Raw genomic sequence first — 17,872 nt, 5'->3', positions numbered from 1 at the left:
TAATGCACTGGAAAGTAAGAAATGTTTTTAAAGTAAGAAATGTTTACGCAAAATAACTCACTCTTTCCTTACTGTGTTTGCCCCCATGACATTTTTAATTTTTAAAGCAGTAGGTTCGATCTGGTAAACACTTATAAAACAACCCAGTCTCATCTTCATTAAATATATCCTTTGCTTCGTAGTGTTTAATCAGGTCACTCAACTTTTCCTTCGAGTCAGAACAAACGCCTTCATTAACAAACGCACTTTCGCCTCACATTTGTTTAAAACGATCTAGCCAACCACTGCTTGCCTTAAAATCTGTTATGTTCATAGCTCTGGCAAAAAACAAAGCTTTTTCTTTTAATAGTTCTCCGCCAATGGGAACATTACTCTCACGGCATTGCGTAAACCACAAAAGTACAGATTTCTCTACATTTGGATGCTCAGCATGTTTCTGACGCTTCAGTTCACTATGAGATGATGTTTGCAGAGTAAACTCTCTTTTATGTAAAATTGACGTGATTGTTGATGGAGCGATATTAAATTGTTTTGCCACGTCAATTTTTTTTTTTTTTGTTCCATTATCAATGGCTGAAATAATGTCTTGCTTTTGCGCGATTGGTAAGGTCTTATGCGTACATCTATTTGCCATTTCTAAGAAATGATGTTGCGCTTAGAATAAAACTCGACAAACTAAACGAAAACAGTGTGAGAAGCGCAAAATTCAACGGTAATTTAACGACAAAAAGTTTCAAATTGCAATACGAATTATAAGAGGTTACGAAAACAAAATTTGTATGTCCCTTAAAACAAGAACTCCTTGGCTTTACATGACTACAATCTAACATTCACGCCTACATAACAGCGCTGCTCACTTCCAAACCACAAATGAGAGCGCTCTACGAGAGAATGTTAAAGAAATGAGAAGGCGAAAATGTTACAATTAAATATTTTTGGAGCGATTGAGTTTCGAAAGAGCCTTTAGTGAATTTATAGTCTTCTAATTAAATTTATTTTTGAGCCTTTCAAAAGGAGAGTGCTTGTTGATTGGGAGTACCTGTGTTTAGATTTCCCCTTCGTTTTGCAAGTCCCTTTAGTAATAAAATAAAAAATGTGTTGTTGCGTGTATCTAAGAGAAAAAATTGAAAGAACATGTCTGCTGTGCTTAGTGATCCGTATCTGTATATTTACTCGAATTGCATTTGAAGTAATAATATTAATTTTGAAAGTCTTTTTGTAAGTTTTAATGCGAAAGTAATAAACGATCTTTTTTAGCCTACTGCAAATTATTTGGAAAATCATCTTAGTCAATTTGAAAGTTATTATTCCAGAGGCTTATAGATGAAGGCTTAATATTTACTAGTTTCGGAGATAAAAACTTTGGGAGTAACAGAAAAACTAATAATTTCCTTGATTGCTACTAAGTCATAAAATGTAACTTAATTAAAACTATTTTTTTGTTAACTAATTCAAATAATTTATCCACATTCCTTTCAAATATTCTCGTTCAGTTAGTAAAATTTCATTAAATCGCTAGTTACCTCTGGCAAACGGCTTGCGCTGCCTCAAACTGGTCTCTACTTGTACACCCTGATCGCGACATTGCATCGTGAAAATGGAGGCCTGTAATACAGACAAGAAAGAGAAACAAAAGTCAAATTCCCGTCGCAATTGTAATTTTCCGTGATCTTTATTTAAGTTTTTTTTTATATATATTTATGATATAAAATTAGTCACAATAATTTTTCAGAAATTCCAAATCAAAAATTACAACAAAAATTTTTTCCAATTCAATCTGACAATTTGTGTGACTTAAACGCACATGTGCACGTACATACATATATATTTTTAGTAGAGTCATCTAAAATAAGTGATTTGGTGTTGTGAGTGTGGAGCAACTACAAAAAAAAACGTTAACATACTAAATTTTTTCCGTTCAATTTGCGGCAATCGGAGCGTACACAACACTGCATCGTCTTCTCCACACTCTTAGCCATTTCCAGCGAGCGCCAATAGTCCTTCCCAATAGTATGTATCATTTCAATATATTCGAGAAAAGATTTGTATGTCACGTACTGCATATTCGGACATTCGAGTCGATGGTGATAATTGCATTCCTTGTCGAAAACCCACTGACGTTGAACCGGTGCAACCAGCTGATAGCGTTCCAGAAAGTGGAGAAATTCTTCACGATTCTCACCATAATACAATTGAGTTGTTGTGTAGCTGTAACAAGAGAAAAGGGTATTGTAAAAGGTAAATAAAATCAGTTGAAATATATATGTACATATGTGTGTATGTGAGAGGAGAAGCTCTACTTACGAAATGCCATCGTTGATCATGCGTTTCACCTCCGGATGACTGGCAATACGATCTATCTCAACGCAGTCAATATTCTTGTTTAGAGTCACAAGGAACCAAGGCGGCATCAAACTGAAACGTACACATTTCGTCACTTCTAGCATATCCGCCTCACGTTCGTCCCAATTGTAGTTCAGCCAGCGCACAATCGACATGAAAATCTGAAAGCAACAGTAGTTTAACTTTGTTTTTGTTTTCTTTTTTGTCAAAAAGCATGTGAGATTTTATTAATTGCGATATATGCAAAATGGATGTATGCAAGTATGCCAATTATAAATTGAAGTTCTTTCCGGATAATACCCGGCGTGTTTTATGGTACTGCAGATCATAAAGTATTTCCAAATATTTGACCCTTATAACGGGTGATCAATTAAGAGGAGTTTTTTTCATTTGCGTTTTTTTTTTTCACAGATCGCGCGCGAGTTGTGGCAAACTGTCATCGTGGATTTGTTGAACAGCGTTTGGCATTTCATCATGGAAAGACTCACACCGCAACAACGTCTACAAATTGTTCAACTGTATTATGAAAATCAGCGTTCTGTGACAAATGTTTTTCGTGCGCTTAGACCGCATTATGGTCAACATAATCGGCCTGCCTTAAACACTATTCGACATACCATCAACAAATTTGAATCCGAATATTCATTGGTGGATAATTCTCGACCGAATAGACCACGTCCAGCAAGAAGCATTGAGAATATAACCGCGATGAATCGATTCGGCACCGTTCTCAGCAACTTGGACTGTCGTATGGAACAACTTGGTCAATTTTACGGAAGGATCTTCATTTAAAAGCATACAAAATACAGCTCGTACAAGAACTAAGGCCAAATGACCTTCCTGCACGTCACCGTTTTGCTTATTGGGCTCTTGAAAAGATTGAAGAAGATCCGCTGTTTTCGAGCAAAATTTTGTTCAGCGATGAGACGCATTTCTGACTCAATGGTTACGTCAATAAGCAAAATTGCCGTATTTGGGATGAAGAGCAACCAGAACAGGTTCAAGAGCTACCTTTACACCCAGAGAAAACAACGGTCTGGTGTGGTTTATGGGCTGGTGGAATCATCGGTCCATATTTTTTCAAAAATGATGATGGCCGCAACGTAACTGTGAATGGTGCTCGCTACCGTACCATGATATCGGACTTTTTACTACCTGAAATTGAATCTAATGATCTCTACGACATTTGGTTTCAACAAGACGGAGCCACTTGCCATACAGCTCGTGAAACAATGACTTTATTGAGAAGTCATTTCGGAGAGCAGCTGATTTCACGTTTAGGACCTGTGAGTTGGCCACCAAGATCTTGTGATATCACACCTTTGGCCTTTTTTCTTTGGGGATTCGTGAAGTCCAAGGTCTATGCTGATAAATCAGCTACGATTGAAGCTCTGGAAGCCAACATTACGCGTGTTATTCACGACATACCAGTCGAAATGCTCGAACGAGTGATAGAAAATTGGACCTTCAGAATGGACCACCTTAAGCGTAGTTGCGGCCAACATTTGAATGAAGTCATATTCAAAAAGTAAATGTCAAAGAATGTCCTTTCAAATGATAAATAAAGGTTTTGAACATAATTTACATTTTTGTTTTTTTTTTTTTAACTATTGAAAAAAGCACCTCATGATTGATCACCCGTTACCACCCAGTGGATTTATTTTACAAAAAAGTATTTATTTTCACTGAACTTGCATTCATAAATAGATATTCAGTAGAGGTACTAAATTGGCCCGCAAATAAAATTATTCGAAATATCTAAGCAGCAACGCCATCTAGCGGATATTTTTGAGTTCCACAATAGCCAAAAAAGGCTCTGAATAGTATTTCATCTGTCAATAAAAGCTCCGTCGGATTCCGTTTTAGAGAATCTTCATAAAATCAACCCGTTGATCCTAAGGCAAAGCATAGTGAATAAAAAGATGGAAGAGTGGAGATACATATACCCCAAGTACTATAACCAACTCTATGCTTGCAGCAAATGTAATGAGCCGGGTGCAAGGGAAGCCCAGGAGCATCTTTTCTGCTACTGTCCGTCTCTCTCGAAAACTTAACTTTGCGACCTACATAGGTGCTCTTATTTTTGAAAGACTGGTGTCAATCCCTGAACTGTAGCTTGAGTGACTACTAAAATTCGCGAACAGTACACGCATCTTGAGTGATGCTTATTTTCACAAAAAAAGACTCTAATCTGGTAATGCTAGGGACGAGAATAGTCTCTGAGTGGGGTACGGCCAGCCAGTATAGCCTAACCTAACCTAATTATAATCGATTAAGACCCAAAATTGTATTAACTTAGCCATCAATAGCGGTCTAAAAAAGGGTTTTCTGACAGTTCTTATCCCCAATAATGCGGAAGATACGAAGGAAAGAAAAAACCCGAAGCTCGTACATAGGAATTTCGCAATAAAATTAAAAAAAAAAAAACATTACTCTTTCTCTTGTCCTCATTAGTCCTTGACTGCATCGAGAAATTGAATTTGCTAAGAATGCACAATCGAATCCAGCCAGCTCATATATGTAGGTCGAAGGACGTAGGGGTATAACTAGGAACGAAGTAGCGAATGCCTTGGCGAGAGAGAAACTGCGTTCTCGTTACCGAGGAGGTTCAGGCAACTCACAATCCTCTCTAAGAACAAACTAAGATTGCGTAGCCATTTACACAGCATTCTTTTTTTTTGCAGAGAAGGTAAAAATCGAAAATGTGAGAAACATCATCAAAGTGGCCGTCACACGAGAGGTATGTGGGGCATGCTCCCACTAACCCTATAACATTACCTCCCCTCCCGGCTGATTCCACCCTGGGACTGCTAAAAGCAATTTCATCAAGGTGAAGCCGTGGTTATGACTTGGTTGTCCCTCCGATGTGGCATCGGAAAATTGCAATATCATTACTCGATATCGACTTGTCCTCTGTTTGGGCTCGTCTTGAGGCTTCAGCTCACGCGTTCGTGAGGGGCTTTGAAGTTTTACACAGCATTCTGAAACCATTCCCCAGAGACACTCTAGCACACCTTCTTCTCGAATGTGATGCGATAGCATGAAGAAGAATAAGGCATCTCGGCCGGAAGAAAGGCACATACGCTCAGCCCAACTCAGCTCTATCTTAGGTGAAGAGTAGAGAACACCAAAGACTATGAGGAGCTCATTTTTCATTAATTTTTTCACATTCTTTCTCATCCGATCTTAAGCAAAATCTCAAAAAAATAAGAAATCATATTTATTTATTAAAGTAGAAAACCCACCCCCAAAACCTATTACGAGGGGTACCATTTATATGTCGGGATTAGAGAACAAAAACAAATTTTAATCATCGAAAATCACTTTATTCTTTTTCAAAATATTCTCCAAGAAGATCTATACACTTTTGCATGCGTTTGAACCAATTGTCGAAGCACTTTTGCCACTCTGAATGAGGTACCACCAAAACATGCATTCTGAATGCCGCAACCGCTTCTTCAGATGTCGAAAAACGTTGACCTCTCAGTTTATTTTTTACGTACGGGAATAAAAAGAAGTCATTCGGTGCCAAGTCAGGACTATCCGGCGGATGACCCATTAATTCGATGTTTTGGGTGCTCAAAAATGCAGTTGTTTGAGCCGATGTGTGAGAGCTCGCATTGTCCTGGTGAAGAGTGATCCGTCTTTGGCGATTGGTTTTCCTAATTTCTTGGAAGACAACTGGCAAACAAATGGTTGTGTACCACTCAGAATTTACTGTTCTGCGTTGTTCTAGTGGTACGGTTGCGACATGTCCAGTTTTTTCGAAAAAACAGGCGACCATTTGCTTGAAAGTTCTTCGTGCGCGAACAACTTTTGTTGGATTTGGCTCATCTTGAAACACCCATACAGTCGACTGCTGTTTACTTTCGGGCTCATACGCGTAAATCCATGATTCATCACCTGTCACGATGTCATAGACGTGTTTCGAAGCCCCGCGATCGTATTTTTTGAGCATTTTCTTCGACCAATCGACACGAGCCTTTTTTTTGAGCGATTGACAAATTGTGTGGGATCCAACGCGAACAAATTTCTTTGACAGTCAAATGTTTATGCAATATTGAATGTATGCTGATCCCACGAATGCCTAAGATTGTCTCAATCTCACGATAGGTTACATGACGATCTTGCAATATCAGTTCGCGCACAGCATCAATGGTTTTCGGAGCAACAACTGATTTTAGACGACCTTCACGAAATTCGTCTTGGAGTGAACTACGACCACGACTGAATTCACCATAACATCGATAAACACTGGTCCTTGATGGTGCTTCATCGCCAAAAAATTAATTAAGTTCATCCATGCAATGTTTCTGAGTTAATCCACGTCGAAAGTTGTAAAAAATAATCGCACGAAAATGTTCACGATTTAATTCCATTTTTGGACCGAGATGAATCTTTTAAGTTGCTGTAAACAACACAAATAGCGCTGGTATTTCAAAACGTTCTGAGTACGTAAAAGCCAAAAAATGTCAAACTTTGCGATACAGCTGTCAGTTGCCAGATTGCAACACCAGGGTTGCCAAATCCCGACACATAAAAGGCACCCCTCGTACTCAAGACACCGAATTAAGAAAAGTCATTGCATTCACTTGGACTAGAATAAATTATGCTTAATGCCTCCAGACGACCCCTGTTGACGGTGACCACTTTGCCAGCTGATTGCTTTGCTTGTGGTGTATGAAGGCTCACTCCTGGTGCTTGTCACTTTAAAAGTTGCAACTACTATTAAAATTATTAAGATTTAAAAACTTCGTTTATCAATTCTTTAAGCAATAAGTCATTCAGTGACCGTTGTATAAAAAAACCGTCAAACGTTGTTTTGCGCTTCAAGTGTTCGAGTGAACTATAAAATGCATGATCTTTTGTTTGGATAGTAGTTTTCTTTATTAAAACCCACGTACAATCCAAAAAGTCCCTTCAGATGACCAGGCCGAGCGCGAACTCTAAGGTTCATATTTCCTTTATAGCGACCAAACTTGAGCACTTCAGTTGTCAATGTTTGGTTATCGCGGAATTGAAGATCGAGGGCACGATCAGTAACTGCGTTGATAACCTAAATTACCATGCTAAGGGCCTAAACTGTAAAGGGGCCGCTTCTTTTCGAGTTCATCACATCACGCGCTTTCCACCAATTTCACATCTAATGGCAGTCTCAGCCGATGTGTCCTGTTTTGCAGTCCTTCAGGCCAATGACTATGTTCCAAAGAATATGGCTGTAGGTGTAGTATAGGGTGATCAATTAAGAGGAGTTTTTTTCATTTGCGTTTTTTTTACAGATCGCGCGCGAGTTGTGACAAACTGTCATCGTGGATTTGTTGAACAGCGTTTGGCATTTCATCATGGAAAGACTCACACCGCAACAACGTCTACAAATTGTTCAACTGTATTATGAAAATCAGCGTTCTGTTGCCATACAGCTCGTGAAACAATGACTTTATTGAGAAGTCATTTCGGAGAGCAGCTGATTTCACGTTTAGGACCTGAGAGTTGGCCACCAAGATCTTGTGATATCACACCTTTGGACTTTTTTCTTTGGGGATTCGTGAAGTCCAGTCGAAATGCTCGAACGAGTGATTGAAAATTGGACCTTCAGAATGGACCACCTTAAGCGTAGTTGCGCCAACATTTGAATGAAGTCATATTCAAAAAGTAAATGTCAAAGAATGTCCTTTCAAATCATAAATAAAGGTTTTGAACATAATTTACATTTTTGTTTTTTTTTAACTATTGAAAAAAGCACCTCATGATTGATCACCCTATAGAAGACTGGCAGCGAGAATGTTCTAGGACACAAGCGACTTCAACCACGCAATTTTTCAAAACTGGTTTCGGAAATAAAATTCATTACTTCACTGCCTAATTCATTTTTATTCTATAAAATATTTAGATCTCAAAAAAATTTGAAGCAAATTTTGTGCGCTCATTGCTATTCTGTACAAGTATTATCCCGACAAACAGAACTTATTGTCATATCATATTTTTTATCTGAAGGAATCTTAAGCCAAACCTTTGCATCACTGGCTCATCTGCCACTCGTCTACGTTGGCTATCAATTTCTGCTCCTACCAATTTCTCCATTTCCATTTGCCTTTCGCAAATGTTTCTATACTTTTCATAGCCCAACTCCAAACTTTTCGCAATCCTAATCACCCTAATCACTTCCTTTACCAACTTGCTTACCTCGATTTCCGAATTCACGCCAATCGTATTGGAGCTCAAAAGCGTGCAAATTTCTTTGGTGGTCAACTCCAAGTACTCTTTTGAAGCAACAAGTGTGAGGAAAAATTTACAAATTCTTGTCAGCATCAACTGCTCCAAACTCTCAAGCTTATAATTGCGTGCCTCCAGATAGAGTAGAAATGCTGTGTCCTCGCGGAAGCGCACATCATCGTCCAAGCAGAGCCAACATTGATTCACCAGATTTTTGATGCGTAGAAAATTGGCTGCATTGAATAATTCCAGTATGCCCTCACGTTGCACCAACGGCTCCTCGGCTAACATCCAGTCGTAGACCATCATGAAAGCGCCTGGTGTTATCTTCTCCTCCGGCAATTGGATTAGTACCTCATTGTTGCATTCCATGAAGAAATCTGAGTAGCACTGCAACACCATCATGTGGCAGTTGAAGGTGACGCCCCCGATACGTATCTGCACATTCGGTTTGATGTGATTGTCGATCATGTTACGTAAGAGTTTGTAGAGACTCTCTTTGGGCGGTTGGACAATGTCTTCCCAACCTTGTATTTCATTTGTTTTAAAACCCATTTCAAGCAGAGATTTTTCTTTGAGCGTGCAAACTGTTTTTGGTTTCTGATTCTCATATTTGCCTGGCAAAGGAATGTTGGATGGCAAAATTTTACTGGGTGGTGGTTTTGTGGTCTTCGAAGTCACAGCTTCATATGTTTCTGAAAGGAATTCAACAATTTTTTTTGAAATACAAAATATACTAACCAGATAACAAAAAGATTGCTTACGAGGAATCTTTTGGAATTCAACACCTGCATCTTTGGCCTGACTTGAAGACTCCGAATTGTCCACGAAATTTAAACTGCGGCAAGAAAGAAAGGAATATAGATTAATTAGATTAGCATCCAAAAAATCTGCCACGAATTGCTTCTTGACGCGTTTAACTCACTTTATGTACTTTACGTTGTTCTCCAAGTTGTCGGAAAACTGTGGAGAGCCAGTAGTACCGGTTGTTGAAATGGTTGACTCATTGCTCTACAATTGGCAATTATTTGCAGTTCTTTCATTTGATTTTTTTGTAAGTTAATTACCTTATTTAGTGGTTTATCCATTTGGAAATTCTTCTTTAGTTAATAATAGAATGAAAAAAAAGCTCTAACTGATAAAAATGTTGTTTAATTTGGACAGCAAAATCAAATAAAAAATATTTTATTTGAATTAACTGAAAATGAAAAATCTACGAAATTTCTTAGCTGCAAAGTTTTCGTTTGAAAAATATTCCCAATATGAGGAGAGTTTCACAATGAAAAAAATGAAGATTTGGGATGACAAACGATATTTTAATTAAAAATTGCAAAAAACGAACAAAAAAACTGTTACACAAAAATACAAGGGTTAAAGCAAACAAACAGCTGATTGTGTGCTGTGTTCATTGACATGTTCATTGCATCATCTTATTCTTATACTCATATGTACATGTGTAAAATAAACTCGTTCATTCTATTTTCTCATCTGTAAGCATAAACACACGTTTTTATTTCCAAGAAAAAGACTACAGGTTATGGGCCCAGCGCCTGTCTAACGCGTGAGAAATAAAATTGAAATTTTCCTGGAATATTGCGGCATTTAAGATGGAAGAAATTAAAATCAACAAGCTTGAAGTTGAGGACGGTTGGACCTTATGGAAGTTCCAGATAAAGGTGATGCTTAGAGCTGGTGGCCTATGGGAACTTGTAAGTGGAGCTGTAACGAAACCTGAAGCTGACGGTGAACCTAGAAAGCAATGGATAAAAGATGATGCAAAGGCGCAGAAAATTCTGGTCGTTTCAATGGGCGAAGCACCGCTGATGCATATTATAAATTGTGAAACTGCTGCTGCTATGTTTGCTACGCTGGAGAGCGTTTACGAGCAAAAGTCAGATACATCGATTCATTTGCTACAACAACAATTTTTTCAATACGTAAAAAGCGCCGAAGACAGCATTGCAATGCATATAGCGAAGTTGCAGAAGATTGCAAGGCAATTAGAAGATCTGGGTGAAAAAATCTCCGAGAATATGCTGGTAACAAAAATTCTAATGACATTGCCGGAGCAATATAATCATTTCTTTGCGGCGTGGGAAGCAACAGAGAAAAAGGACCGTACGTTGAAAATGCTAACGGCACGCTTGTGTATGGAAGAATCTAGATTGGGTGTGCAGCCAAATACACAAGGAGCGTTCGTAGCTAATCAAGTTAAAGGTAAAGGCGACAATAAGAAGAAAGGAAAATGTTTCATTTGCAAAAAGTTCGGTCATTGGAAACGAGACTGTCCAAATAAAGAAAGTGTTAAAAAATTAGCACATGGTAATGCTTTTGTAAGTGAGGTTATGTTTGTGCAATCAAACATATCACGTGAGAGCAGTTGGTACATGGACTCTGGTGCTAGCGATCACATGTCTTATCGCAAAGAATGGTTCCATGATTATGTCAAGTTTGATACTCCAAAAGATGTTCGCATTGCGGATGGTTCCATAGTGCAAGCATATGGTAGGGGGGATATTCACGTTGAAGCTTATAATGGCAACGTCTGGAACGCAAAGTACTTGGCTGATGTGCTATATGTACCTGGTATTAAAATGAACTTATTTTCATCCAACGCATGTTTAGACAAAGGTTACTCATTGATAGCGGAGGGCAACGATTGCTATTTTAAAAAACAGGGCAAAGTGTGCTTACAAGGTCTACGAGAAAATTCGAAATTGTTTAAGCTATTATTGAAGGTTAACGGCGTGGAAGCTCAGGCGAATTTTAGTGCGAAATCTGAGTCGCTGCAACTTTGGCATGAACGCATGTGTCATCAAGCTAAAGACCATGTGAAGAGCGTACTAACTCAACGAAGTATTTCTTTTAATAGCAATGATTTTTTTTGTGAGGGATGTGTATTCGGTAAACAGCATCGGATGCCATTCCATGAAAGCAAAAACAGAGCTAATTCGATAGGTCAGCTTGTTCACACTGATTTATGCGGCCCTATGCAAGAGATTTCATATGGTGGTGCGCGCTATATGTTGCTATTTCGTGATGATTTTTCAAATTATCGATGTGTCTATTGCATAAAGTCAAAAGCAGATGTTGCATGGTTTGTTGAACGGTTTTTAGATAAAGCTGAGGCAGAAACAGGCAAGCGAGTACAGTGCATCCGTTCCGATAACGGACTAGAGTTCGTCAACAAAGACGTAGCAGAAATATTCAGTAGAAGAAAAGTGGTTCATCAAAAATCAACACCATATACGCCAGAACACAATGGCCGCGCAGAAAGAGACATGAGAACAATTATCGAAGGTGCACGGTCTATGATTCACGCCAAAGAATTGAGCCTGAAATACTGGGGTGAAGCAGTGAACAATATTGTGTACACTCTTAATCGGAGTGGTAAATGTCAAGTGGATGGTAAATCACCATTTGAATTGTGGTTTAATAAACAGGCTGACTTGTCTGTACTTCGAGTTTTTGGATCGGAGGCTTTTGTGCATATACCACAGGAGAAGCGAAGAAAACTTAATGCGAAATCCAAGAAAGGTGTGTTTGTAGGCTACGAGGAAAACTGCAAGGGCTATAGGGTTTGGATACCTAATGAAAGAAAAATTGAAGTATCAAGAGACGTTATAATCAAAGAAACCTGCAAAGAAGCCGCATATGTGCATGAAGAACACGCTGAAGCAGTGGAAGAACCAACTACGAATGCTAACAAACCAGAAACCATAACTGAAAGCTGTGGCAATCACGATAGCGAAGATGCAACCAATCAACCGCAGATACGTAGGATCATGACACGTTCGCAAAGAGGAGATATTGAAAGTAAAGCTGCACTAAGCTATGCGTATATTGCTGAAGCAGATGAGCCGGATTGCTATGTCAAAGCAGTGTCTAGTAACCATTGTGCGCAGTGGAAGCATGCCATGGATGAGGAGTTTTCATCGTTAATAACAAACCAAACCTGGTCCCTGGTAAGTTTGCCTACAGGTAGAACAGCGATTTCTAATAAATGGGTCTACAAAATCAAGCGTGGAAAGGAAGGTGAAATCGAACGTTTTAAGGCGCGTTTAGTCGCTCGTGGCTTTACGCAAAAGTTTGGTACTGATTACTTCGAGACTTTTAGCCCTGTTGCCAAGTTTACGTCAATTAGAATGATTTTTGCCATGTCAGTTGAGCTTGACATGATTGTAAAGCAGTTTGATGTGAAGACAGCGTTTCTCTACGGAACTCTAAGCGAGGAGATTTATATGCATCAACCTACTGGTTACGAAGATGGAACTGACAAGGTGTGTAAGCTGAACAAAAGTCTTTATGGTTTAAAGCAGGCATCGAGATGTTGGAATCAGAAATTTACTCAGATGCTGGAGACTTGTAATCTAAAAGTTAGTGCAGAGGATCCATGCGTTTTTATCGGGAGTTTTAACAGTGCGAAATTAATTCTTGCAATTTATATTGACGATGGCATCATAGCAGCGCAATCAACAGAAGCACTTTGTAAGCTGATCGATTATCTCACGAAAGACTTCGACATTAAAGTTTTTGAGTCAATATTTTACCTGGGTATGGAAGTTGTCAGGAAATCTGGCAAAATATTTATTCGACAAAAAGCATACGCAACAAAAGTGTTGGAACGATTTGGAATGCTCGACGCCAAGCCCGTCACAACTCCAGCAGAAGGTGCAAATTTAAACACAGAGAGCAGTCAGCAAGTGCAGTATCCATATCGTGAAGCTGTTGGATCTCTTATGTATTTGTCTACAGTGACACGACCTGATCTAGCCTATGCGGTGTCGTATGCAAGTCGTTTTCTGGACACTTATACCAGCGAACATATCGTCTTGATAAAGCGAATCTTCAGATATCTACGAGGGACTCTCAGTGAAGGTATTTTATTCAAGAAAATTAATAATTTGTCTTTGACCTGCTTCAGTGATTCGGACTTTGCTGGTGATTTGGGGACAAGGCGATCAACTGGAGGTTATGTAATCATGTTATGCGGCGGTCCTATTTCGTGGTCATCAAAAATTCAGCAAACAGTTGCACTCTCAACAACCGAAGCAGAGTACATGGCCGCTTGTGAGTCAGTAAAAGAACTAATTTGGGTTCGTCGATTATTGGAGGAAATGTCCGGAAATCGCACAGTACCAGAACTTTGTTTAGACAATCAAAGCGCAATTAAACTGGTGAAGAATCCACAATACCACAAGAGGACCAAACATATTGAGGTCAAATTTCATTTCATCAGAGAGGTGTATGAGAACAAAGGCTTCACGCTCAAGTACGTGCCAACAAATACACAGCTGGCGGATATTTTCACGAAGCCTCTAAAGAGTTCAAATTTCAATAATTTTAAGTCACTTCTGAAAGTTTGTTCATGTTTTGAAAATGAATAATCTGATCAATGAAAGTGGAAGTGTTACACAAAAATACAAGGGTTAAAGCAAACAAACAGCTGATTGTGTGCTGTGTTCATTGACATGTTCATTGCATCATCTTATTCTTATACTCATATGTACATGTGTAAAATAAACTCGTTCATTCTATTTTCTCATCTGTAAGCATAAACACACGTTTTTATTTCCAAGAAAAAGACTACAAAAACATCATCGAGAATCGAAAAGTTCGATTTTCAAAAGTTATATATTATATATAGGAGGTTGAATTAGTTTTAAAGGTGACACACAGATGGCGCTATTTATCACTTTATCGCGTTGGCAATACTGAATATATATTCATGACAAAGCCTCATCCCTAGGCTTTGTTTATCAGTATCTGTCATTTCGCTGAAGTATAAACAACGCAGTGTTTTCGTGCTCCGAGTATGTCAACTTTCGTGCCGTCGAAACGCAATTTGCGGGAAGCTTTGCTTTTCTGCTTCAATTTGAAAAAAAAATACAGCCCAAGCCCGTTGCTGCAGGAGGCCTACCCAGACCATACTCCGTCGATTTCAACATGTGAGTACTGGTTTCGACGATTCAAAAGTGGTGATTTTCACACCGAAGACAAGGAGCGTCTTGGCCAGCCCAAAAAGTTCGAGGACGCGGAATTGGGGGAATTGGTAAACGAGGACTCGTGCCAAACCCAACAAGAGCTTGCTGAATCATTGGGCGTTGATAAATCAATGATCCAAAAGCAAGGACATTGGGTCCCGTACGAGTTGAAGCTGCGCGACGTCGAACGGCGATTTTTTACGTGCGAATTGCTGATCGAGCGACAAAATCGGAAGGGTTTTTTGCATCGGGTGGTGACTGGCTACGAAAAATGGATCCACTACGATAACCCAAAACGCAAAAAATCATGGGGTTTGCCCGGCCACGCATCAACGTCGACGGCCAAGCAGAATATTCACGGCAAGAAAATCATGCTCTGCATTTGGTGGGATCAGGTCGGCGTCGTATATTTTGAGCTGCTCCAACCGGGCGAAACAATCACGGGGGATCGTTACCGACTGCAATTGATGCGTTTAAGCCGAGCATTGAAAGAAAAACGGCCGGAAACGGTAAAAAGGCACGACAAGGTTATTTTGCAACATGACAACGCTCGGCCGCATGTTGCTCAACCTGTCAAAAAATACCTTGGAACGCTTGGCTGGGAAGTGTTACCCCACCCGCCGTATAGTCCAGACATAGCTCCCTCCGATTATCATTTGTTCCGGCATATGAGTCTCGATTTGGCGGACCAGCGGTTCTCCTCGTACGAGGCTACCAAAATATGGGTTGAGTCATGGATAGCCAAGCAGCGGCCAGAATTTTGGAGAAACGGCATCCGGAAATTGCCCGAAAGATGGGCGAAAGTTGTAGCTAGCGATGGCCAATACTTCGAATAAAATATTTTGTACCGTTTTTTCACAATAAAGCCCCAAATCTTCGAAAAAAACCTTTAAAACTAATTCAACCTCCTATATATTTTAGCTAATTCTTCGGGCGGCCGCCGTAACCGAGTGGGTTAGCGCGTGACTACCATTCGGAATTCAGAGAGAACGTAGGTTCGAATCGCGGTGAAAGACTAAAATTAAGAGAAAAACAATAAAAGTTCTAAAAGCGGTCGCCCCCCGGCAGACAATGGCAAACCTCCGAGTGTATTTCTGCCATGAAAAAGCTCCTCATAAAAAGGATCTGCCGTTTGTAGTCGGCTTGCGACTGTAGGTCCCTCCATTTGTGGAACAACACTAAGACGCACGCCACAAATAGAAGGAGGAGCTCAGCCAAATATCAAAAAAGGGTGTACCCGCCAATTATGTAACTAATTCCTCTTCTTCTTGATTGGATTACCGATAACCGCTTACGCGATCTTGGCCGAGTTTAACAAAGCGCGCCAGTCGTTTCATTCTCGCGCTAATCGGCACCAGTTGGACACACCAAGTGAAGCCAAGTCTTTCTCCACCATGAGCCACCCAGCGCATAGGAGACCTACCACTTTCTTTGCTATCACCAGCTGGTACCGCATCGAATACTTTCAGAGCCGGAGCGTTTGCATCCTTACGGACGACGTGATTCAGCCAACGAAGACGCTGGTACTTTATTTGCTGCGCTATGTCTATGTCGTTTTTAGGTCGTCGTAAAGCTCCTACAGCTCATTGTTCCATCGCCTGCGATATTCGCCGTCGCCAACCTGCAAAGGTCCAAAAAACTTGTGCAGCATCTTTTTCTCCAACACTCCAAGCGACGCTTCATCGGACGACGCGCCATACGGCATGATGAGAGCCTTATGAAGTGTTAGTTTTGTTCGTCGAGAGAGGACTTTACTACCCAATTACCTACTTAGTCCAAAGTAGTACTTGTTGGCATGAGAGACTCTACTTTGGATTTCAAGACTGATACTGTTATCGGCGTTAACGCTGGTTCCTAAATAAACGAAGTCTTTTACAACCTCGAAATCATAATTGCCGACAAAGACGTGGGTGCCGTTACGCAGGAGGTACTTCGTTTTGTCAATGATGTAAAATTAGGGGAAAGTGAGAGAGTAAAATGGCATTTAATATTGAGGGGAAGTGGCAAGTTTTTACTGGATACATTTTTACTTGTAAGAATTTGCAAGTGAGAAAAACAGCTAATCGCAAGTAAAAATAAACACGAATTAAAATTTTAGAATGTTTTTTATCTAACAGCAATGATGAAATGGACAAATTATTGTGGGCAAAATGAAATAATGTGATTCCGAAGCTCGTTATTTTGCATTTTTTTTTTTTTTTTTTTTAATTTAATACGAGGTAGCTTAAGTGAGAAGTTTTTAATTTTTGTAATTTTTCCTGCCAACAATTTTATCAGTATAGGACCTGATGTATGCACCCTACCAGCTCCTGGCTGCTTTGGAAGTATGATACATGTACCATTTCTGATCCTCAACAAATGCGTCATTAGTTCTCTCAACTCTAATTGAGAATGCCATATAACGATGCACTGAATGGGTTTCATGACTACAGTGACGTCGTCCGGCAAATTAAGATTCAGCGCCTCCACTAGCTAAAGCTTGTCGAGGAAATGGTTACAGGCGCTTTAACCCTAAAATTTTTTGATGGTAGTTTAACTAGAAAATGGAAACAGGCTTCTCTATGTTCGAAAGACGAATTACAGCAATACCGCACGCGATGTGAAAACCGTTACTGTATGTATGTACATATATTGGCTAAATAACAAAAAAAGCCCGCCCGCAACTTTCAAACATCAAACTAACTGCCGCTTATTGGATACCTTATTTAAATCCATTTCCTTCTCCTCTTGGCTCTTCTCTATTAATTGTTACGCATTTTTCTGCTACTCTCTTCATGTCTTTGTTTTCAACCTGATAGGTACATCATAGTTTACTTTTAGGTGTACTTACAACACCAACACTGTTCAATGTGAATTCAGATTATAGAAGTATTTTAGAAACTAATGTATGTAAATGTTATAAATAGATAAAAAAAAGACTTTACTGTTGCGAATCAAAAGGGTTGACAAAAGATCTACCTAAATCTACTTCAAATCTTTTACATTTTCCTAACCCCTCCTCCGTCAGATTCAAAGGCCGGATCGCTTCATCCGTTGTTGTTGTAGCAGCAAAAACACGTCCCATACAAGTACGGCGAGTGCTGCTGGAGTGACAGTCCTTAGCCGAATATATAGTAAATTCGGGTCATTCAGGTTACGTAGAACCAACTGTCGATTCATCCGTCACTCTATATGCTTGACATCCATTATCCCTTACGGCAATGCATTTATGTATGTATATCTTCATACAAACGCAATATTATACAAAATAATTCAGCTGATCAAATGAAATGCATTGTCATGCTCTCTTATGTTATTAACATATGCATACGCATGCATGTTCTACTATAAGC

The 17,872-nt window shown here is 39.5% G+C and overlaps 1 protein-coding gene across 1 annotated transcript in view; it reads right to left on the bottom strand.

The window, feature by feature from the left end:
- LOC129238966 (uncharacterized) overlaps positions 1–9,804 on the bottom strand; it is a 28,656-nt gene extending 18,852 nt beyond the window's left edge. The window contains exons 1-7 of the mRNA XM_054874216.1: positions 9,624–9,804; positions 9,482–9,567; positions 9,321–9,394; positions 8,527–9,251; positions 2,305–2,504; positions 1,905–2,208; positions 1,524–1,605 (exon numbers count right to left, since the gene is read on the bottom strand). Of these exons, the coding sequence (XP_054730191.1) occupies positions 1,524–1,605; positions 1,905–2,208; positions 2,305–2,504; positions 8,527–9,251; positions 9,321–9,394; positions 9,482–9,567; positions 9,624–9,644 (1,492 nt within the window). The 5' untranslated portion in view covers positions 9,645–9,804. The remainder of the gene's footprint in view (positions 1–1,523; positions 1,606–1,904; positions 2,209–2,304; positions 2,505–8,526; positions 9,252–9,320; positions 9,395–9,481; positions 9,568–9,623) is intronic.
- Between the last annotated feature and the right edge of the window lie 8,068 nt (positions 9,805–17,872).

This window comes from Anastrepha obliqua, chromosome 2 (assembly GCF_027943255.1).
Source record: "Anastrepha obliqua isolate idAnaObli1 chromosome 2, idAnaObli1_1.0, whole genome shotgun sequence".
Classification (NCBI taxonomy): domain Eukaryota; kingdom Metazoa; phylum Arthropoda; class Insecta; order Diptera; family Tephritidae; genus Anastrepha; species Anastrepha obliqua.
The sequence above is the reverse complement of the archived record's forward strand: the minus strand, read 5'-3'. Positions and strand labels throughout refer to the sequence as shown.